At 41.0% G+C, this 25,234-nt stretch overlaps 1 protein-coding gene across 1 annotated transcript in view; it reads right to left on the bottom strand.

Moving 5' to 3' along the window:
- Window positions 1–8,850: 8,850 nt before the first annotated feature.
- The window catches only part of OTOR (otoraplin), a 41,664-nt gene continuing 25,280 nt past the window's right edge, over window positions 8,851–25,234 (bottom strand). The window contains exons 3-4 of the mRNA XM_063441513.1: window positions 16,779–16,889; window positions 8,851–9,092 (exon numbers count right to left, since the gene is read on the bottom strand). Coding sequence (XP_063297583.1) covers window positions 9,069–9,092; window positions 16,779–16,889 — 135 coding nt within the window. The 3' untranslated portion in view covers window positions 8,851–9,068. The remainder of the gene's footprint in view (window positions 9,093–16,778; window positions 16,890–25,234) is intronic.

The following is a 25,234-nucleotide window of genomic DNA, read 5'->3' as shown; positions in this document are numbered from 1 at the left end:
CCCGACACGTTGGAATTCAACACTCCTAATGTTCGACCGCCTTCTCCAACAAGAAAAAGCTGTTAACGACTATTTGTAAAACCGGGGTGGTAGGACAGCCTCTGCGGAGCTGGGAATTGTTTTGCCGCGTTACTGGACGCTCATGCGCAATGCCTGTAGGCTCATGCGTCCTTTTGAGAAGGTGACAAACCTAGTCAGTCGCACCGAAGGCACCATCAGCGACATCATACCATTTGTTTTCTTCCTGGAGCGTGCCCTGCGAAGAGTGCTGGATCAGGCCGTAGATGAGCGTGAAGAGGAAGAGTTGTGGTCACCATCACCACCAGAAACAGCCTTATCAGCATCGCTTGCTGGACCTGCGGCAACGCTGGAAGAGGATTGTGAGGAAGAGGAGTCAGAGGAGGAATGTGGCTTTGAGGAGGAGGAGGAAGACCAACCACAACAGGCATCCCAGGTTGCTCGTTGTCACCTATCTGGTACCCGTGGTGTTGTACGTGGCTGGGGGGGGAAGAACATACCTTCAGTGAGATCACTGAGGATGAGGAACGGGACATGAGTAGCTCGGCATCCAACCTTGTGCAAATGGGGTCTTTCATGCTGTCGTGCCTGTTGAGGGACCCTCGTATAAAAAGGCTGAAGGAGAACGACCTGTACTGGGTGTCCACGCTACTAGACCCCCGGTATAAGCAGAAAGTGCCTGAAATGTTACCGAATTACGGCAAGTCGGAAAAGGATGCAGCAGTTCCAAAATCAATTAAAAGGTATGCTTTACACAGCGTATAAGGGTGATGTCACAGCACAACGGGAATCTAACAGGGGAACAGGTGAAAGTAATCCTCCTCCTCCCACGACCACGCCGGCAAGGACAGGATGCTTTACAAACGTGTTGTTGATGGAGGACATGCAGAGCTTTTTAAGTCCTACGCATCGCCACAGCCCTTCGGGGTCCACCCTCAGAGAACGACTCGACCGACAGGTAGCAGACTACCTCGCCTTAACTGCAGATATCGACACTCTGAGGAGCGATGAACCCCTTGACTACTGGGTGTGCAGGCTTGACCTGTGGCCTGAGCTATCCCAATTTGCGATAGAACTTCTGGCCTTCAAGTGTCCTGTCAGAAAGGACCTTCAGTGCAGCAGGAAGCTTTCTGGATGTACCATTTGGAAGAGATTTGTTGGCCCTGCTTCAGTTCAGCACCCTGTGGCTCCTGGAATGAGTGCAGTCCTTCTCGTGGCACCAGAGTAGGTGGGCACAGATATCCAACTTGAGTTTTTTAGATAACCGCAGCTTACCTCACTCTCCATGCTGCCATTACACACCAGATTGTCAGTGAGTTTAGTCAGACTCTTCTGATGATGTCAGGAGGAGAGCATGACTTTCAGTGCTCTTCCCCCAGACTCCCCAGTGGACCTGACTCGACCTGAAGCCTCCAGCTCCTGTCCCACCTGACAACCAGGGTTTCCACTCTCTCTGGCCCAAGGTAAGCCTCATGAAGGAATACACTTTAGTTTGTTTTTTCATTAAAAATGGTTTATAGTTTTGTTTTTTCAAAGCAGCACCTACCCCCATCACAGCCCCTGCCCCCACCACAGTTCCTGCCATTTCCTATACAGACACTACCCTCCACCACACCCCCTGTCCTTTCCTATACAACCACTATGCTCCACCACAGCCCCTGTACTTTCATATACAGGCAACACCATCCACCAAAGCCCCTGCCCCCACCACAGCTCCTGTCATTTCCTATACAGACACTACTCCCCAGAACAGCCACTGTCTTTTTCTATACAGCCACTACCTCCACCACAGCCCCTGTCCCATTCTTATACAGCCATTAATCTCCACAAATGTCCTTGTCCCCCACCACAGCCCTTGTCCCCTACCATTGGGGATATCTTAACCTCCTTATGCCCTTACTTGCTTAGGTCATTGAAGAGAAGACATCCAGTAGGAGAAGCCAAATGCAGCACAAGCTACTCTAGAAGGACTTCAGGGCACTCCTGGCACCATAACCACTACAGCTGGCATTTTCTTGTGTAGGCAAAAATCCTTGCACCGGTACTGAACACAGCAAGCAGTATGATTTGATTTGCCTCTTCTAGTAATGTAGACAAGGCTAGTTCTCTGCTCCAACAGTACTCAAATCTAAACCCAAAACGACTGTGGTGGGACGGTTACCCATCCGTGAATTGTCCTTATGTGATTGCCTGCTTTTCCCCCATGTATTTGTGAATCTGTGTATGTTTTATCTGCTCCCCGTTCGGGAGAGCTCATACGAACGGGTTCCCCAAGATCTCATTTAGAATGTTTAGTTAGAACGTTCACACTAACGAGGTGTGAAAACCACAAACAGCAAGGAAAGCCTCGGCGCGTGCCGACCCTGGGTGGCGACCTGTTCGCTAGACTAACGCAATCCAGGGGGAGCATTCACAGATTGCTTCTCGTCTCGTCTGGTTCCGGAACGAGGCCCTCCCCAGTGCCCTTTGATTGTTCGCACCAATCAATTAGAACATTGGCAACTTGCAACATGAGTGTGAAACCACAAGGGAAGAAATTAATGAGTGCTTCCCTGGGTTGCCACCATTCGTATAGATGAGCAGAGGCCAGGGGGAGCATTCGTGTCCCGAAAAGGGATGCTTCCCTTGCCTGGCTTTACCCAGGGACCCTGCAAACGGAGGCTGTTCATGCCTATTACCGTTCTGGGGGTCCCTGAGATCGGTGGGGACATTCCTTAGAGACAACGGTGGGTTGGCGGGCTTTCTGTGGCTGGGAGTCACAGTGGCGGGAAGATTTCCCGCACTGGACTCCCAGGTACAGAGGCTCATGGGATGAAGACCCCTGGGTCACCGGAGGTGGGAAAACCTGAGAAGGGGTGGCGGGAACTGGGGACAAAGGGACTAGAGTTCCTGTCACACGCACAGGCCCCTGGGATGGGGACAAGGGACAAAGGGATTTGTTTTCCGGTTTTGTTGTGCGACCCCCGGGAGATGGTGGACCTGGGGAGGGGACATTGTCATTGTGTGTGTTCCATCCTTTGCATGGAGAAAATATGAAGCCGAGTGTGGCCAATAAAGTTGTTGTACCCCTGGAACTGTGTGTCGTCCGGTTAAATGGGAAAACGGGTCTCTTCTTTATGTATTAGCTGAGGTAACCAGTCAGGTTACTCTCAGCCCGCTACTCGGCCCACTACAACGACCCGCTAGGAACAAGGTATGCGGAGGTACCCAGAAGAAACGTACTGTTGTCGTCGTTGAGTCTTGGTGAATTCCTTGTAATGTAATTCATTTAAAATGCTAGTGATTATAACACATTTTATAAGCTTTAAGGTGGGCTAAAACTGTATAAATAAATGTATTCTAATCAGAGAAAACAGCTTGAATAAAATTTCTAAATATATGGAAAAAAAATACTCCCGCATCATCCTGTTAATTTGCCTCAAGCACAATAAAATGTATTTAATCAGAAGCATAAGCAACATTTAATTAATACGTTTTCCAAATTATTCAATACTGCTAGAACAACATTTTAAAATGATTTATCAGCAGAAGTCACTATTAAGGTTTTTGCAGATAAATTATTTGGAACGTTTTTCTAACAGTATTTGGAAAGTTAATTGAATCAAGGCCATTGTTTCATATTTATCAGAAACATTTTTTTTTCTTAATACAAATATTCATAACCTGGAGTTTTGAATGTAATAAGACCATATAATAGAATGCTGGTGGCTTAGAGATGTAGAACTCCTTCAGTGTCTCATCATTTGGACAGAAAAACAGAGATCCCCACTATAAAGTAAGGGTGTAGGTCGAGGGGGTGAGAACATGTCATAAGGCAATTGCATAAGCCTATAAATACATGTATTTAGAAAACAACAATGGCCATAGACAGGTATGGCACCACTGATGCAGTTACTTATTGACAGCCATACACAGGCTGTCTTTTAGGGTGTCCAGAAGCTGATGGCCCAATACAAAGCCTATGGGTGACATCAGAACTCATGTCAGATTAAGCATCTCTGAGATATCTATAGCCAGAAAATCTTAAAATGATTAGTTGTTCAAACTCTCCACATCTTCTCACAACATGGTTTTATAACACGCTTTTATCATTGGACCTTGCCATGCAAATACCTTTTATTTTGGTTTTTTTTTTTTTAGTTAATTTCAACAAAAACTGGAGAGTGGCAAGACCCTTCATGCCCATAAGGACTAGCCTCCTCATATTATATACACACCCAATCAGACAAGGCATTATGGTAACACTATTAGAATTTGAAGGGTAGTGAATTAAAAGCTGCAAGTTCATGAAATATTTGTGAAATTCAGAGTTAGCTGCTTAATATTTGTCAGGATCTCAGTGCTTCTTCACTAAACAGTAAATTGTGGTGAGTTAGGACTCAAATTGCAAAAAGGAATCCAATACAGTCATGCTAGAAACATTGCCTAATTGAACTGTTTCCCAATTTGACAATTTGCAAGACAGATGTTTTAATGCAAAGGGCAACCAGCCCCCGGATTTTCCATCTTGTGCTGCTATTTTTCATTTCATTGTGAGAATACACTGCAATACTGGCGCCTGCCAGTAGGAGGCGCTGTGAATGGAGAAAGGCAGGGAAAGGAAGCTACAGCTTATCCCTGCTTCTTTCTCTTGACTGCATCCGCAGGGGAGCTGCACAGAGTGCAGCCAGCAGAGACAGCCTACAGATCAGGTAAGTGAGGCATGGGGGGGGGGGGGCAGCCTACAGATCAGGTAAGTGAGGCATGGGGGGGCAGCCTACAGATCAGTTAAGTGAGGGATGGGAGGGCAGCCTACAGATCAGTTAAGTGAGGGATGGGAGGGCAGCCTACAGATCAGGTAAGTGAGGGATGGGGGGGCAGTCTACAGATCAGGTAAGTGAGACATGGGGGGTCAGCCTACAGATCAGGTAAGTGGGGGGGGCAGCCTACAGATCAGTTAAGTGAGGGATGGGGGGCAGCCTACAGATCAGATAAGTGAAACATGTGGGGGCAGCCTACAGATCAGGTAAGTGAGACATGGGGGTAAGCCTACAGATTAGGTAAGTGAGACATGGGGGGCAGTCTACAGATCAGGTAAGTGAGGGATTGGGGGGCAGCCTACAGATCAGGTAAGTGAGGGATGGGGGGCAGTCTACAGATCAGTTAAGTGAGGGATGGGGGGCAGCCTACAGAGCAGGTAAGTGAGGGATTGGGGGCCAGTCTACAGATCAGGTAAGTGAGGGATGTGGGGCCAGTCTACAGATCAGATAAGTGAGGGATGGGGGGCAGCCTACAGATCAGATAAGTGAGACATGGGGAGGGGGGCAGCCTACAGATCAGGTAAGTTAGACATGGGGGGGCAGCCTACAGATCAGGTAAGTGAGGGGGCAGCCTACAGATCAGGTAAGTGAGGGATGGGGTGGCAGTCTACAGATTAGGTAAGTGAGGACTGGGGGGCAGCCTACAGATTAGGTAAGTGAGGACTGGGGGGCAGCCTACAGATCAGGTAAGTGAGGGATGGGGGAGACAGCCTACAGGAAGGTAAAGTAGAAGGAGCAGAAATGAGAAGAGAGGTTCTGCAAGGGGCAGGAGGGGTCAGCAAGGAATAGGAAGGAGCAGGAAGTGGAAGCAAGAAGCAGGAAGGGGTAGGAAAGGTTTGCAAGGAGCAGGAGGGTGAAGCAGAAGGAGCAGAAATGAACAGGAACGGGCAGCAAGGAGCAGGAAGGGTCAGAAAGGAGCAGGAGGGGTCAGCAAGGAGCAGGAAGGGGCAGCAATGAGAAAGAAGGGGCAGCAAGGAGCTGGAAGGGGCACAAAGGTAAAGGAGCAGAAAGAATCAGAAGGAGCATAAAGGAGCAGAAAGAATCAGAAGGAGCACAAAGGTAAAGTAGGAGAAGGAACAGAAAGGGTCTACAAGGAACAGAAAGGGTCTACATGGAACAGAAAGGGTCAGCAAGGAGCTGGAAGGGGCAGAAAAAAGCGGGAAGGGGCAGCAAGAAGGAGAAAGGGTCTGCAATGAGCAGACATGAGCAGGAAGGGAAATCAAGGAGCAGAAAGGGTAAACAATTATCTGGAAAGGGCAGAAGGAGCACAAAGAAGGAAAAGGAACAGAAATGAGCAACAAGGAGCAGGAAGGGTCTGCAAGAAGCAGGAGGGTGCAGAAAGGGGCAGCAAGGAGCAGGAAGGGGCTGCAAGGAGAAGGAAGGTTCTGCAAGGAGCAGAAAGGAATCAGAGAGAGAAAGGACAAGAAGGGCGCAAAATAGGCAGAAAGTAGCAGAAAGGTAAAGGAACAGAAGGTGCCAAGAAGGAGAGAAGACCGTGTCAGAAGAAAAAGAAGACTGTGTCAAATGAAGGAGAAGAACATGAGATTAGAGCAGGAAGGACACGTGAAGTGATCCCTCCACTTCATTCTGGACACCACATCATAAGGCCAATCGGCGGCACCCATGCCTGACATCAATCTGCACTTCCTGACACTCCTTTTCAGAAGCCGAATACCACTGAGCGACCTGGAGATCTGGAGCTGGAGGAAGCCTTTGGGGTTAAACAATTTGAGAGTGGTTTCACCCCTTAAAGGAAAGAGAGTGCCCAGGGGCCTCCTTGGATCATAGCATTTTCATTTAGATGAAGTTGTTATGGTGATCAGAATGTTCCTTTAATTTGATTAAAGGAACACTATAGTGTCAGGAATACAAACATGTATTCCTGACACCATAGTTGTGAAAACGCTATTCACTCTGGCTTTATGTGATAATGACTATGCTCCTCCCCTTCATGACACTGTCAAAAAGGGGTCAAACATGGATGTCATTACAATTATTCCCCCCCGCTGGAAAAATTCCTGCGGACGCCCACGGTAGAGGGCATTACCTGCCATTTCCTGGCACTCAGCACAGTATAAGTCATGTAAAATAAATAAAAGGCAAACATATCTCAGAGTTTAAATATACAGTAACTGGATGCATTCGCTAAAAATCAAACGCATAATAAATTATGCAACAAAATACATTTCAAGCATAAAACGGTTAAATCAGGCTACTTACACTCACAAGTTCATATTTTATGTACTGGGAATCTTTTTGCCTTTTTTTTTTTTTTTTTTTTTTTTTATGAAATGACTTGCCTAAGGCGAATTCAAAAATGGAAATAACTTTGTGGCAGCCTTAAAATTACTTGTTATTATTGTCATATTTCAGCGTGGTAGATTTCCCCTATTTTATACTTCTTCCTATGAATATTGCAGTCTGTCTATATCTAAAATTAATGTAGACATAGTCATTCTTAAGAGAGAGCCTGCAACAGAAGGTGGCATATTGCTGTTTGTTGAATGATACATCTTGTCAAGGATGTATATTTATTAAATTAAATAAATAAGACATCCTGCTATCTTACTCTGTGGTTATCATTAATCAGACTCTGTAAAACATGTAATTTGTTAAGGAATACAGCCTCTAACATGAGCTGTACAGACAACATGAATATATCTTTCTAATACCTTTGCTTGAATGAGACACCTTAATTAAGTAATTCGTTGTAGGTGGTTTGTGTGTATGTTAGAGACATAAAGAATTGTTCGAGATGTTGTACAGAGTGGAGCCAACATATTCTGAATTTTCTGTGGCTAGGTCAAAACTAAGAGATGTAGTCACTAGAGGTTAAACTAAGCCAAGAAAAATATTATCTCACATTCTCTAAGGCTTTAGTAAAGTAACCTCAAAGCCAAACTCGGGATTTAAACTTATCACGTCCTCTGTATCACCTTAATTTACTGAGCAACATAGGGTTTTAAATTGATGTCACAGCAAAGATACACCAGAGCGTAACTCGGCTTCAATGCTATTTAGCAAAGGAAGCATTCCCACAGGGAACTATAGAAGCTGCAACACCATTTAAAGAAACATGACACACTCTTATAGCACTTCAGCTTGCTAAATTGCCACCTGCTAAATTCTAACGCCAAGGCATTGACTAACACCTGTGAGAAAACCCAATTTTAAAAATAGTGTTTTTGTCCTAATCTATACATTTACTGGCACAACCGCTAGCACGATGTAAAGATAGAATTTTATGCTCATTCTAACGAGGATAAGTTGTTTGAGGCCGGTCCCCTTTAACATATATGTCAGCAGGTATGTGTCCAATAACACAGTCACGCAGTCTGTCTAACCTTCAGATAATTACATTTACCGAAAAAAACTGACTGTTCATACAAACAGTTATTAATATAACATTAAATATCTGTACATGTTGGCATGCCACATTTATTATGCAAGCTCTATTACTTCATATAATGATGCATGCACAGTATTCCCATAAAGACACAATATTAGAACGCTGGTGTGTCCCGAAGAAAAAAAAAAACTCACACGCACTGAGTGTCACAAAAGGGAAGACTGTGAGATTTTAGCCAAGATTTTGCAAATCAACTTTCAACACCCTCACAACACCCTACTGTTTGTAGCCCTTTGTGAACTTATAATAAATCATTGTGTCTTATGAATATGTAATGTTAACATAATAGTTCTATAACGTCTTGTGTGTACGCCCAGATTGCAAATTGATTATCTGCACTAGTTTAGGCAACAAAGAAGGATTTTTTTTAACAATAAATAATAAAAAAAATAGATAGGGTCAATGTCTTGCCTCTTGATAATTCTAGAAATTCAATACTACCGGTAATTAATTTTCTGTATATGTTAATGGTCGTACTAGGTTTACCTTGTACTAAAATGACTTACTTGTTACCTGCATTAATGGTACATTTATAATGAATTTATTTTGCTACATTTTCTTTATAATACCAACAATGTGTGCAGAGTTAAATGATATGTTACAGTAGAGACGAATACAATAGTATAGGCTGCTATATTCATTTTACTATTTTTCATTCCTCTAGATGTTGGCAAGCTGGGCTTAGAATGCAAGAAATGGTATGAATTCTTTAGCAGTGACAAAAATTGAGGAAAGAATTTATAATCTTTCACCACATGTGCAGTTTGAATGTCTTATAAAAGCCACGAAAAGCATCGCCTGCGTGTCTTCGTTCTCGTAGTCATTTTTTTTCCGCTGTTGTGTCAGTCACAGTAGAAATCAATAGCCTATGAGAGAAATTCAACCGAATGTTATTGACAAGGTACATGATTGTACAATGTACATGAAGGTGGAAACAATGCATTTATTATTGTAGAAAAATAAATAACAGACATAAAATGTTAGAGGATGATACTAAGGAACTATAAGTTTATTAATAACAAGTTTTGTAAAACCAACAGATTCTAATAAAAAGTATTTAGACTTACTGTATTACAACTGTATTTAGACTTATTGGGCCTCACCTCACTGTCATAAGGGTGGGTAGATACGTATTTTTAATTGGGGTAGCTAGGGTCTTGGGGAACCCTAGCCACTAGGAGGGGAACTTGAAGGGTCACTCCAACATCCATGACCAGTGCTGCTTTATGAAGTGATCATTGAGGGGGGGAGGTATCTGACTGCGCAGTGTATCTGAGTTTTTTGCACTAGTGTACCGGGGTCTAGTTACATCCCTGGCACATGTGACTTTGGCAGCCTGGAACTCTGTCAATTCTGTGCATATTTTATGTATGTTATCAGTGTGCACTGCCGGGTGGCAATAAGCACAATCTGCTTATCTTATAACTCCCCTCGCTGGAGCCCTCCCACCTGCCTATTTCCTCTGTACAGTTTGTTTCTAGTCTCCCTCTCCTCCTGCCAGCTCAAAGTATGTGCAACCACTCTTAGCCAGCTAAACGACCCAATTGGACAACACAAAGGCAGGCGTGATATCAGGAGGGAAAGAAAGCAGTATCGGGAGCTTAACTTGTCACTGGACTCCAGGTAAGTAAAAATGTTTGGAAGGAGGGCCTAAGGATTTAAAAAAAATAAAAATATTAAAGCCCCCAATAGTGGCCTACTGTTTATTAAATAGAACACAGTTTCTTAAGTACATTTTAATGATAGCACCACACGCTGGCCAAGGGTGGGTGCATGAGGGAGAGCACTATGCCTATTGTTTATTTATTTAATTATTAGCCCCACTGTGGAGTCATGTAGGAAAGGCAGTGATCACCGCGCGGTCTGGGCCATGAGGGAGCCAAGAAACCTCCCTTATACTAAACGGATGTGGTAGTGACAGATCTTAACTATTTGCCCTCTGGTTACTAATGCCACCAGCAGGGAAATAGTCAGCCCCTAATCCCAAAGCAACTGTCCACTGAGCGTTTCCAATGTTCAGAATTAGTTCATGTGTCCACTCGGAGTTTGGTTTTTCAGCAGAAAAAAAGGTGTGAAAATGGGCCTTATAGTGAGGAAAAAAAGGTAGCAAGATGGGTCTTTTAGTGTGCTGCAAAGTATATTCATAAAATAAATATTATAAATATTATGAATATATTTATCAGTACACTTATAGGAGCATTTTGGTTCACAGATATAGTCAGAAAAAAATAACACTAAGAGGGGAAAACAGGGGCAGCAGTAAAAAATCACTATTTATATTTTGTAAATTTACTAAATATATAAATATAGTTTTTTTCCTGCTTACTTTTTTTCCCTATAGTGCTCAGTTCTCACTTAATCTGTGAATGAAATCAAGATTTAATGCCTGTGCCCTAGTCATCGATCATCTTTTTTCCCATCAATTGTATCTTTTTTTTTTGGTGCCATGTGAGGGTATTCAGAATCACGAACTGCACATTGTGGATGGTCCGTGATTCGGCTACATTTTGACTCGGAGTTTGGAAATCTGTGCCTAAATTCAGACCAAACCAAATTTCCAATTCTATTGACTGCTTTGATCCCCATACAGATCCTATGTTGCATAAAATAAATATAACCCCGCTCACCCACTTGTTATTTTGTATATCTTACAGCAGAATGGACCGTAGGTATCAAGGCAAAAACAGGTGCCATTCCTTGGGAACGTGATAAATGTCGCATTCTGTTTGTTTTGTGATTTATCCTTATTAAGAATTTGACCCCAGAATAACACCCGTTTTTGCCCTAATAAATCTGTCCCAATATGTTGTAAATAATCAGACCCTCTTCTCTTTACATAAGAACCCCCCCAAAAAATAGCCATATTTATTTATTTATTACTGGCATTTATAAAGTGCCAACATATTCCGCAGCGCTGAATATGCCCTTGGAATTCATGTATTTTATTCAGATTTATATGTATATAAATATATATTCAGTGCAAATTTATAGAATAATTAATGCACCAGCCTGCCAATCAGATAAATATTTCCATCCAGTTCAGTAAACTAGCAGATTTTCTCATCTACATAGTAATGTTAACTACCCTGTAGAAAAGTCTAATCAGCCACAGACGCGATCTCCTGCAGAATGAAAGTCATTTACATACAGATGCATTTAATCATATCTTTTCACCATTCTGCCTTGGCAACACAGTGACACTTCTTAGCACCTATTGAGTGAACATAAAGCATCTCCAGCTTATTCTATACTTGGGAGTATCACATAGAGGGAATATATTATATTCATGGTTCAAGCCCCCCCCCCCAAAAAAAAACAAGATCATAACCCACTTTCTTTTGATGCACCACCCTACAATTAAAAGGACACTGAAGCCCTAAGCATTGGTTTTCATTAAGTCATTATGAAAGATATGCCAAAAAATTAAGCTGAAAAAAGTAAATAAAAAGCTGCTTGTCTTTAAAGCATCCTGCAAATCACAAATACAGCTTCCTCGACTGCTCTACCCAGGATAAAAAGTAACTGAGATATGTCAGACAAACTTTGCTGCCTTATACGTTTCAGGGGGAATGTTAAGCATATCCCATAAATCTCTGACGTGCATAAGAGGATATTTTAGCGTCAGTGCCAGTGTGTGTGCTTATTTGTGTGAAGAGTCACTGAATGTAGAGATGTGTTTGTACAGAATGTCCTACTCAAGTCGTACTACTGTGGCTCTTCCCAACTGGTGTATCTTACTCTTACCACCTTACTCGTTTCTACCTATCCCACCCCGCTTGTGGATCTCTTCTGATCTTTCTCCACATCTCTCTCCGTCCCCATCTTCCCTGTTGGTCTTTCCCCGGGCTAACTGATGAGATAAGCTAGGTGCTCACGGTTACTTAATGTCTACTGTATCTCTTTTATAAAATTATACACTTCTGTATAACAATTTTTTTTTTTTTTTTTTTTACCACCATTAATCCTGGAGGCCAAACACACAACATTTTTGAACACTTTAAAGGTTTACTCCAACCACCATGCTTTTGGAAGTGGTTATGGTGGTAGGAATCTGTAACTGCAGTGTTTCTGTTTGAAACTCCCTCCCGTCTCCCGAATATCAGTTAAGCTTCTATTTGAGAAGTATTTGATTGGACCATGGAGAGGAGTGATGTGGTGTGATGTTGGACAGGGTGTTAAGACCCTCGCTTGGCTCTGGTTACCAGTAATATTATTTTTTAGTTTACATATCTCAAAGAGGTGGTCTGTGTAACACTTTATGCTTTTAAAACAGTAATTCGAGACCTGTAATTATCGAAATAGATTGATATCATAGACTTGTGATGTACTCTGTAAATCAGAGCAAATAAGTGATTTAATTTTATTTTCTAGCAAAGTAATCTAGTTATGAATAATCAAATAGCAATTTAATTATTTGCTCTTGAAACTTAGGCACGGACATGCTAAAATAGGTAGTGATACTACAGGGTTAAATGGGATGCTGATACCCAGACCCCATTCTACAGCAGAAGTAAATGCTAATAAATAATGTGCAGATCTTAAAAGCCACTTATATATGTCCATACGTAAACAGAAAATGATGGGTTAGTCTCGTCTTAAAAGAAGGTCTTTGTAAGTGCTTTATCATTCACACACAGAATTTGGGATTCCACTGAAAAAACTTAAAATGTATATTTATATAACAAAGTCCTCAAGGTGGGTAACAAATTATGTAAGGATGTGTTCGAGGAAAGCGTTCGTTTTTCGATGATCCAAGTGACATCATTTCGGAAACATAAATAATTATGTGTAGGACTTCTTGAGATCCACACGTGCACTAACAAATCTTTCAGTAAACAATGCTCATTTTGATTGCATTTAATCTGTTTGATAATTTGATACTAAAATCAAGAATTTAAAAGGTAATATCTATCATACCATAAATAACATAATTTAGATTTAGCAGTACGTGGGAATGGAATGCATGCATACCTCCCAACAACCTGGATTCGACAGAACAGTCCTGATGTGGGACTGCAGTTATATAAAAATGTACAAAGCAACAAATATGCTTATTGGGCGCACGATCTCAGAACTGCTCTACATACATATTTTGTGGGGGAGGGTGTGCAAGCATTTTGCCTGCGTCTTCTAATTTATTCAAATTAAAATGTGCTAATTTGTTAGGTTGTGCACTTAACCTATGTTTTCTGATTACGTGTTGGCATTATTTAAACCTACAAACTATTTTTATAAAGTTGAGATCTGTTTTGACTATTAGTTAATACCCGTGAAGAGGCAGGCGAAATTCAATATTTGGAACCAGAAAGATTTATTCAAAAGATGAAAACTTTGACAAATGGAATTAAAGTATTAAAGCCCTTTCAAAAGAAATTTTAAACAAGACAGTTAAATTGGCTTCTGGTTTGTACTGGTGCGATTTAGATTGAAGCATATTTTTTCCGTGTGATAGGCATTCAATTTATTCAACAGTTTTTACTTATTTTAATTTCAGAATACATAGTCATATTGAGCCCAAGGCAAGAGCACACTTTGCTTTTTCAGATATTGCCTTCATTTTTCTCCATTTCAAAGCAATGTAAAATAAAATCTACATAAAACCCTTAATTTACTCACCACATTCACTCCATCACTAATCTTCAACTGAGCTAAAGGAGCATGAAAGGTCAGGAACACAAATGTGTATTCCTGACCTTTTAGGTTTAAACAAACTATTTAGGTCGCTGCTCCCCCTTTGTTCTTCTTAAAAATGTATTTTACTCACCTTTATTCCAGTGCTGTGCGGGTTCGCAAGCGCTGCCCCTGCCCCCAATCAGCCTCCTTGGTTGACATCATCACACTTGTTGATCTCAACACTGGACAAGGAAGCACATTTAGAGGCTGTCTGGAGGAGAGGTTGCAGAGAAGGTACAGACCTGCACTGAAGTTTTTTATTTTTTGGCACTTGGTCCTACTACCTGAGATATCTATAGGACTATTCTTTCAAAGAATCCTAGGTGGGGATTGTACCGCCCAAGACTGATACATATAGCGGTTTGACTGCTCTTTCAAATGTGAGTATATCTCTATTTTACTAGTTATTCTCTCTTGGAGCACTATTGACTTCTCTTTTTTATTTTCATATGGTCTACCTTTCTGTTACCCTATTGTAAACTACCACCAGAGGGATATCCTGCAAGTGTGGATAAGAAAACCACTACATGCTGTTTTATCCAGAGCTGGTTACAGCTCCATTATATGTGAGTTGTAATTTTTTAGGCTTGTATGTTGTATGTCACAGATTTTACAATCACATTACACTATTGGATTCTCCTGTTTTTGCTTTCTTTCATACGCTGCAAATAAGAAAAAACATTCCAAAAATACTGAACAAAAACCAGAAGGAGGATTGTCAATTTAGGACTGGTTTTTTCAATCTTCTGGTATTTTATTATTTTCATTTTTGGGGCTTTTGTACGTACTTTGTATTGTATTTTTACTTTGTTGCTATAACAGTATCTTGCGAGGGGTATTTATTTATATTCCCCTTATATTAATAGGTGTTTCAGCATCTATTGGCCCAACCTGACTTTTTTTATTGTTGTCTCTAGTTATCTTTAGGGGTTTAGAGGCAATCCTCTATTCTCAGGAGGGATACCTTATTCTCTTTTTGTTCTGCTATCCATCGCTACTCCTCTCCCTCTTTATGTTTTTCAGTTAGAGTTTTATATATTTGCTTTTAGATAGTGTTTTAGATTTAAAAATATCATACATACCTGCTTTTTTAATAATTAATTACATTAATACATAGACCAATTAATGATGTTTATTTGTTGTTATCTTGATATTCAATGATGATGTAATTTTGCTCTTATAAGGGCTTGCAAGCCTGTTTTTTACCAGATGCCATTAAATTTTCTGAAGTTATTTTAACCTGAACTGCATGTGTCAGTGTGAATTTACTTCTGCGTATATGCAATTTAATCATCTCAGATTTGGACAGGAACAGAAAGTCATTCAAACATATTTGTTTGCTTAAAATAATCTATATCATGTTCAGTTATTAGTTTAGTAAATAATGCTAATTTTGCCTCACCATGTCTGTCACTTAACCATCAACTTTGGGAATACATTTCCATTTGCGTCATGGGGGCTATATTTTATATTTTATTTTTGTTATAATCATCTTTATTTACTTATTTTTTGATTTTTACAAACATCCAATATCTTGGGAGGAGTTAAGAAACTTAACAAAAACATTTATACAATTTGACTTTTAGTTTACAGTATAATCATTTCATAAATATAATGCCCTTTTATAGTAAATATATCAGTTAGAATCACAATATATCATGTAGTGGTCAGCTTTCCAAAAGATATTTACAAGACTCGTACCATCATGCATACATACAGACTGAGAGATAGATACATCGCAACACATTGTCATAAATTGAAAACAAGAACAAATGACTAAAGCATAAGAAAAAAAATATATCCAAAACGTAATTTCAATATGAGTAGTGAATTTTCAAACAAACAGCCCACACTAATATCAATTAAACATTTTGAGTCTTGAGTGTGTTTCATTAAGAATAAGAATTATCTATGGGGTCATAACTTTAATCAAATGGCATTGTGAGCCTGTCTAGTATAACATCGTGAATATGTACATCTCGTATTCGTATCATGATACAATAATATTTCTGTACAGAGGATCTACCGATGCGGAAGAGTAGTTGACAATCAATCCCACAGTTCTCATTCGCTTAACTTGGGACATTGGAGTATATTAAAGTCTCCCATATTTCACTAACCCTGACACATATCCCCATTCATTCCAGTTATCATAAAGTTAGAAAGTATCAGTTTTCATTCGTATATTGATATTAATTTATTTAGCCATAATTTGTAAATACCTTTTTTGAGCATTGAGCTAGAAATATTATTTATAAGATTATTTTCCATCTAAAGTTGGAATTCAATTTGGTTAATAAGATACCTTTTTTGGAAGGGAATAGATGATTTCCAGTTTCTAGCGATTATAATTTTGACCGCCACAAAGCAGTGTAATGCAATACATTTAGTTTTTAGTGTATCGAAATTCCAATTATAATGTAATAGAGCTAAAACTGGATTTTGCTCCATTCTATTGTCAGACAGTTTATACAAAATATCAAATGACCATGACCATAATATTTTTACAATCGGGCACTCCCACCATGTGTGTATATATGACCCAACAGAAGAGCCACATCTCCAGCATGTATTCTGTAGATGTGGATACATCTTGGATAGTCTTGAAGGAGTATAGTACCATTTAAATACAAATTTAAAATGGCATTCAACCAAATTTAAGCCATGTACATATTTTGTATGATGAGAAATAGAAGAGCACCATTCCTTTTCTGATATTAATATATCTAGTTCTTTTCCCCAAAACTTTATAATCTTAATAGGTATCTGGCCTGTGGGGGCTATATTTTAATATCAGCTGGCTTTATATATATGGAATATGATATTCACAGTATGTTATATTTTAAAACACTTGCCATTATTCATTATGCAAAACTTACTGTTGTATGCAGCTCTAATGTTGCATTCTTGAAGACGTGTATCTCTGTGGCTAGGTTGCTAGGAAAATACCCGATAAATCCAATCTGATCCCTGTATTGGTCACTGTAAACCTGTTAGAGAAGTTCACAACAGAATGTTAAGAGCCTTTTACCGAAAGTTCAAACAAGTCCATACCTGTATCCAACAAAACAGCTGTCACTTCTGCTAAGCCATCATTTTAATTCAATGTTCTTCCAGCTGAATAGCCAAGCATACCGTTCAAATCGCTCAGCTAAACTAACAGATGGACTGCATGTGATACCAGTGAATGGTAACTCAGACCTACAGAGAAGTTCGGCTTCAAGATCATCAATCAAGCAGTGATATTTGGTTTCTTTCCTTATTTTTGTTTAGCTGTTACTTCACAGCATTTTGTCTCTTGTTAAAGTCTAAAACAAACCTTATGGCACTATGTAAGAGTTTTACGAATGCAAAGGCCTAGATTTTGTTTTTAACTCCTTGATAGAGATGTCCTGAATAGTTCGCTGGCGAATAGTTCCTGGCGAACATAGCTTGTTCGCGTTCGCCATGGCGGGCGAACATATGCGATGTTCGGTCCGCCCCCTATTCGTCATCATTGAGTAAACTTTGACCCTATACCTCACAGTCAACAGACACATTCCAGCCAATCAGCAGCATACCCTCCCTCCCAGACCCTCCCACCTCCTGGACAGCATCCATTTTAGATTAATTCTGAAGCTGCATTCTTAGTGAGAGGAGGGACAGTGTGCTGCTGTCCCTGAAGGACTCATCTGATCTCTGCTGTAAGGACAGCACCCCAAAACATCCTTTTTAGGGCTAGAACATCAGTCTGCTTTTTTTTTTCCTGTGTAATCTAATTGCAGTTGTCTGCCTGCCAGCGTGTGTGTCAGGCTCACAGCGTATACTGTGCCCACTTGCCCAGTGCCACCACTCATATCTGGTGTCACAATAGCTTGCATTTTAAAAAGAAAAAAAACTTTTTTGACTGTAATATAATAGCAGTCAGTTTCCTTCACACGTGTGCGTTTCAGGGCCTGCCAGGGCACAGTGTCACACCAGTGCAACTCATATCTGGTGTAACAGTAGTGTACATTAAAAAACAAAAAATAGAAATTTGACTGTGAAATAATAGCAGTCAGTTTCCTTCACACGTGTGCGTTTCAGGGCCTGCCAGGGCACAGTGTCACACCAGTGCAACTCATATCTGGTGTAACAGTAGTGTACATTAAAAAAAAAAAAAAAAAATTCACTGTAATAGATTGAATAACAGTTAGTTGTCTGCAAGCGTGTGTGTCAGGCCTACAACGTCTACTCTGCCAACTTCTGCCAGTGCACAGTGCCACTCATATCTGTTGTCACAGTAGCTTACACGCATAGTACCACTAATCGAAAAAAAATGACAGGCAGAGGCAGGCCACCCTGCAGGGGCCATCGTGGCCATGGTGCTGTGATTCCCTTTGGCCCTAGAATAATGCCCAGTGTTCAGAGGCCACGTACCCTGAACTCGAAAAGTTCTGAGGACATAGTTGACTGGCTAACACAGGACACCCAATCTTCTACAGCTTCCGCTCGGAACCTTGACGCACCATCCTCCTCCAGCTTAGCTTCGGGCACCTCTCAAGTTACCACTCGCCCGCCTGCCGCCACCACCAACACTAGCACCACAGCCGCTTCACTTGATCTGTCAGAGGAGTTATTTACACATCAGTTGGAAGAAATTAGTGATGCGCAACCATTATTGCCAGAGGATGTAGATAACAGGGATATGTCTCAGTCAGGCAGCATTACACACATGGACGTACGGTGTGAAGATGATGATGTTGTACCCGCTGCTGCTTCCTTTGCTGAGTTGTCAGATACAAGTGAAGCGGTTGATGATGACGATGCGTCCGTGGATGTCACGTAGGTGCCAGCTAGAAGAGAAGAAGAACAGGGGGAAAGTTCAGATGGGGAGACAGAGAGGAGGAGGAGACGAGTTGGAATCAGGGGAGGTCGTCGCAAGGAGCTAGTGGCACAGTCAGACAGCATGCATCGGCACCCGGGGTCAGCCAGACAGCACGCCAATCAACACATGCTGTTGCCACCACCAGAATGCCATCATTGCAGAGCTCAGCAGTGTGGCATTTTTTTTGTGTGTCTGCCTCTGACAACAGCAATGCCATTTGCAACCTGTGCCAAAAGAAACTGAGTCGTGGGAAGTTCAACACCCACCTAGATACAACTGCTTTGCGAAGGCACATGATTGCACATCACAAACGCCTATGGGATCAACACATGAGTACAAGCAGCACACAAACTCAAAGCCGCCATCCTCCTCCTGGTCCAGCATCTTCAGCCACGTCAACCACTGCTGTCCTCCTTGCCCCCTCTCAACCATCCTCCACTCCGTCTCTCGCCTTGAGCAGTTCCTGCTCATCTGCCGACAGTCAGGTGCCTGTCAAGGACTTGTTTGAGCGTAAGAAGCCAATGTCACAAAGTCACCCCTTTGCCCGGCATCTGACAGCTGGCTTGTCTGAACTCTTAGCCTGCCAGCTTTTACCATACAAGCTGGTGGAGTCTGAGGTGTTCCAAAAATGTTTAGCTATTGGGACACCGCAGTGGATGGCACCCGGCCGAAATTTCTTTGCACAAAAGGCAATCCCCAACCTGTACTCGATTGTGCAAAAGGAAGTAATGGCATGTCTGGCACACAGTGTTGGGGCAAGGGTCCATCTGACCACTGATACCTGGTCTGCAAAGCATGGTCAGGGCAGGTATATCACCTACACTGCGCATTGGGTAAACCTGCTGACGGCTGCCAAGCATGGAATGCGACTTGCAGGCAGGCCTGCTGCCACCTCCTCTACTCCTCCTACTCCATCCTCTTCCATAACCTCCTCGGCTGAGTCCTCTTCTGCTGCTGCATCTTGCTCCACATCAACGGCACCCCCTAGCTGCCCAGGTACTATTCCACATCCCGGATTCGGCAGTGTCACGCCGTCTTGGGGTTGACTTGCCTGAAAGCAGAGAGTTACACCGGACCAGCACTCCTGTCCGCCCTGAACGCACAGGTGGATCAGTGGCTGACTCCGCACCAACTGGAGATCGGCAAAGTGGTTTGTGACAACGGAAGAAATTTGTTGGCGGCATTGAATTTGGGCAAGTTGACATGTGCCGTGCATGGCACATGTGTGTAATCTGATCGTACAACGCTTTGTGCATAAGTACCCAGGCTTACAGGACGTCCTAAAGCAGCCCAGGAAGGTGTGTGGTCATTTCAGGTGTTCCTACACGGCCATGGTGCACTTTTCAGATATCCAGCGGCGAAACAACATGCCAGTGAGGCGCTTGATTTGCGACAGCCCGACACGTTGGAATTCAACACTCCTAATGTTCGACCGCCTGCTCCAACAAGAAAAAGCCGTTAACGACTATTTGTATGACCGGGGTGCTAGAGCAGCCTCTGCGGAGCTGGGAATTTTTGTTGCCACGTTACTGGACGCTCATGCGCAATGCCTGTAGGCTCATGCGTCCTTTTGAGGAGGTGACAAACCTAGTCATTCGCACCGAAGGACCCAGTGGAGCGCTAAAGAATATGTCAACTCACCCTTATATATAGGGATGTAATTGTAGAAAAATCTGCAGGGAATGAGATATAATGGAAATAATAGTGTAGTATATCTGGACTAGGTGGATAAGGAGAGAAGAGTTATATGGTAACAAACTCACATGGTACAGAGCCTGAAAGAGATAGGCTCAAATCATAGGCGCAGGGGTATTTTAAAGCAAATACCAGGCTTCTTCAATGGCTGTGTATCAATCCTCAGAGAAAGGGAGAAAGAAGGACAATGGACCAAAGTCCTAGTGTATTATCCTCAACACAAAAAATGGATCTGAACAAATACAGAAACTTGCTCACCTTTAAATGAGCCAATCCGAACTGGGCTCTCAGTTAAATGGACAATGTGCCTTTAAGAGGGCACTACTCTTCTTGTTAGCAGGAAAAGTGGATGCAGGTCAAGGACTCAAATTTTAAAAAATAATAAATTTATTGTAAAACACTTACATAAAAATCAAATAAAAAGCTCCCATAAATAAATGGTGCAGAAAAGAGTCCTCTCCCGAGACGCGTTTCACCTTGTACAAAAGGCTTTTTCAATCGGTGTCCTGCTTGAGTTTCCCGCTGGTTTAAATACCCAAAGAGTCCTTTTCAATTGGTTAATGGTGTCTTCCGGTTTTCCGAACACAACGAGAGATATTACCATCAGCTGTTGTGTAAGTTCGTGATACCGGAAGTGACGTATCGCGTTTACCGCAACGTCACTTCCGCTTAGATCGTGGCCGCCATATTAGTCATTGGCAAGCCACGAACTCATTCATTATATCAGTGTATTCAGCATAGCATAGATGAACATAAAGAAAAGGAAAAAAGGAGATCAGTTTGCATCTTGACTCCATGCATATACTCGATAAGACAATGACATAAAATGAATAAATGTGCAAAGGGAATATAATAGATTCCCCTCAGTTAAACAGCAACATCTCTTTGCTGTGTGGATTGATTTTCATTGCAACCTATTGCATCAGATGTTAAGTGTGCAAGAAACTGCCCAACATCACTTCCACTTTAAAGGGATATACACTCAATTCCTTTCCATTGAAATATATGTGTATAAATAATGGGAAAATTACACACACATCAGATAATCTAGTAGATAGTCATATATATACAATATTTACAAAAAATATTCAATAGTGTCATTGTCCTAAAGAGATACAATAGTAGTTATGCATCTTGCAACAGTAAATGTAATGGACAACATAGCAACCCATCATAGTGGAGATCATGGGATAGCTGAGATGAAAGGCAGAAAAAATCAATAAAAACTAAACCTATAAAAAATGACAAAGCTCAAAGTCTTGATTAAGACCTTTAGGGTGTAAAGTATCTAAATCAAAAATCCATTTCATCTCAGCTTTACCCATTTTTCTCACTAAGTCATCACCTCTCCAATCTGTGACTACTTTTTGGATTCCCATAAATTGTATACCTTTCGGGTCACTGTTATGTGTATTTTTAAAGTGAAATGATACATTGTGCTTTACAAATCCATTTCTTATATTTCTGACGTGCTCTTGTATTCTCACCTGCAAAGGGCGTATTGTCCGCCCGATGTACAGGAGTCCACAAGGGCACGTCAGCATGTATATTACTCTTTTGGTATGGCAGGTAATGATGTCCTTTATTTTATAATTCCTTTTGGGATTATTAGGGTCCGTAAATTCCCTAATTACTCTTTTGGGATTGCTGGTGTTCCTGCAAGCCCCACAAACTCCGCAGCCATAGAAACCTTTAGACTCCTTAAAGGGGTTTGAAATTGCATTGGCTCTAGTTGAATTGTTATTGGAGAGACTGTTCCTTAAGTTGGAAACCCCCCTATAGATAATCTTAGGTTGTTCAGGTAGGATGGTATTTAATATCTCATCATTTTTAAGGATAGGCCAGTGTTTCTGGATTACTTTTTTAACTTGTTGGCTCTGTGTATTGAAGTCACAAATGAAGGCCAATTCCCTATCTGTAGAGGCTGTTGGTTTCACTTTATATTGTAAGAGAGATTCTCGTTCTCTGAGACTTATCTCCTTATAGGCATTATCTAGTAGCTGTTTATTATAACCTTTATCCGAGAAGTCTTTCATGATTTTCTGTGATTGATTGTGAAACACAGTAAAATCAGTACAATTACGTCGTATTCTGAGAAGTTGTGCCTTCGGTGCGTTGAGGAGCCAGGGTGAATAATGGCAACTATTGCCCTCGATGTAACTATTTACATCGACCTTTTTAAAAAAGGTACTGGTTTTAATGGTGTTATTCTCGATAAAGATATTGAGATCTAGAAATTCAACTTTATTTTTACTGCTGTTTTTGGTGAGCTTAATACCCCAATCATTATCTTCAATAGATGAAAAGAAGAGGTTAAGGGATTCACTGCTGCCCTTCCAAACGAAAAAAATATCATCTATGTAACGATGATAGGACACCAGGCTTGCACCCCACCTACAGTCGCCAAATATGAACAGATGTTCCCAGTATGACATGAATAAATTGGCGTAGCTGGGTGCAAACCTGGTGCCCATCGCCGTTCCACAGATTTGCAAATAAAATGCCTCATTAAACCAAAAGTAGTTGTTATGAAGTATCCAATTGATTCCTTCCAGAATGAAATCAATCTGGGATTGCGGAAAAAGTTCAGATTTCTCAAGAAAAAACCTGGTTGCTTCGCATCCTTTATTGTGCTGTATGATGGTATACAAGGAATGAACGTCAGCTGTGACTAACCAGCAATCTTCATCCCATACTACATCTTTAAGGACCTGAAGAACATTGATGGTATCTTTCAGATAACCTCTACATTTCTTGACTATGGGCTGTATACATTGATCAATGTACTGGGAAAGCCTGCTCGATATAGATCCAATCCCCGAAATGATGGGACGTCCTGGGGGCTTAGTAAGATGTTTATGGATCTTTGGCAAATAATAGAAAACGGGGATCCTAGGATGGTGAATATTAAGGAACTCTGATTCCTTTTTATTCAAGATACCCTCTAATTTGCCTTTATCTATCAGTCTAGTGTAACTGACCTTAATTTCGCTGGTAGGGTCCCTATTTAGAACAGTGTATGTTGTGGTGTCTTCAAGTAACCTATTAGACTCCACAATATAATCACTCCTCTCGATAAGGACAATCCCCCCTCCCTTGTCGGCAGGCTTAATGACCAATGTGCTGTCATTTTTAAAATTCTTAAGACTATTTCTCTCTTGGAAAGTCAAGTTATATTCATTTTTCCCAATGGGTCTAATACGTTTGATGTCCCTCATAACCATTTTCTCAAATGTTGACATCTCGTCAGAGATGCAAAACTTGGGAAAAAAATGAGATTTATCTTTCAGTTCCGTATGCACAAATTCATCACTTATTTCACTTAACGTGAATGTTGGTGATGGTTTTTTATGAAAGAACTTTTTTAGACACATTTTTCTCTTAAACCTGTTTAGGTCCAAATAGGTGCTGAATTTATCTAATGTTCTAGTCGGGGCAAATTTGAGGCCCTTTTCGAGTAATGATAATTGTGGTTTGGAAAGCACTCTATTTGTAAGGTTGAATATGCCATTATTGATTGTTTTCAATCTCTTTTTCCTCTTTTGAAAAGATACTCCTCCTCTAGTTCCCCTTCCTCTAGGGATCTCCTCCTTTTTCCCAGTGGGGAGCATTTGTACCTCTCCCTCTCTTGGAGTTCCCAAAAATCCTCCTGTCTTGGTGACCGATCTAAATGTGAGAATCTGTTGTATAGAGGAACACTCTCATCCTCTTTCCTCTTAGGTCTACTAGAATTTGATCGATGTTTATCAAAATATGCACCTGTTTTTTTCTCTCTATACATATCCCTTTCGTTGGGGTGATAATTCCTTTTATTTTTAGGAGAAACAGGATTGTTTCTACCAAAACTGTAGTTCTCACTTGGTCTATATCTGGATCTATTTATGGTTGTTGTTCGAAGTTCTTTATGAAAAGGACGATCCCTATTAAGATCTTTCCTACCAGAAAAATCTTTATAGGTGTTGGAATGGTAGGGTCTATTCCTATCAAAATTATTCCCTTTGGGATGTTTAGTTATTCGGGGATCATTTATGTTGTTATGGTTATATTTAGAATATGTTCTGACTCTATTGTTGGCATAGTCGTTTTTGTCCCTCAAGTATTTTCTTTTTTTGGTGTCAATTACGGCTTTCTCCATTTTTTCAAGATTATTTTTTATATCCTCTGTGATGGAAGTATATTCTTCTGAGGACGTGTTATTAATTAGATAATTCTGTAATTCATCAATTTTTTTATCTAATTTCGCCAGATTGTATCGGCGCCTGGGGTATTAAGCTCACCAAAAACAGCAGTAAAAATAAAGTTGAATTTCTAGATCTCAATATCTTTATCGAGAATAACACCATTAAAACCAGTACCTTTTTTAAAAAGGTCGATGTAAATAGTTACATCGAGGGCAATAGTTGCCATTATTCACCCTGGCTCCTCAACGCACCGAAGGCACAACTTCTCAGAATACGACGTAATTGTACTGATTTTACTGTGTTTCACAATCAATCACAGAAAATCATGAAAGACTTCTCGGATAAAGGTTATAATAAACAGCTACTAGATAATGCCTATAAGGAGATAAGTCTCAGAGAACGAGAATCTCTCTTACAATATAAAGTGAAACCAACAGCCTCTACAGATAGGGAATTGGCCTTCATTTGTGACTTCAATACACAGAGCCAACAAGTTAAAAAAGTAATCCAGAAACACTGGCCTATCCTTAAAAATGATGAGATATTAAATACCATCCTACCTGAACAACCTAAGATTATCTATAGGGGGGTTTCCAACTTAAGGAACAGTCTC

This window comes from Pelobates fuscus, chromosome 2 (assembly GCF_036172605.1).
Source record: "Pelobates fuscus isolate aPelFus1 chromosome 2, aPelFus1.pri, whole genome shotgun sequence".
NCBI lineage: Eukaryota > Metazoa > Chordata > Amphibia > Anura > Pelobatidae > Pelobates > Pelobates fuscus.
The sequence above is the reverse complement of the archived record's forward strand: the minus strand, read 5'-3'. Positions and strand labels throughout refer to the sequence as shown.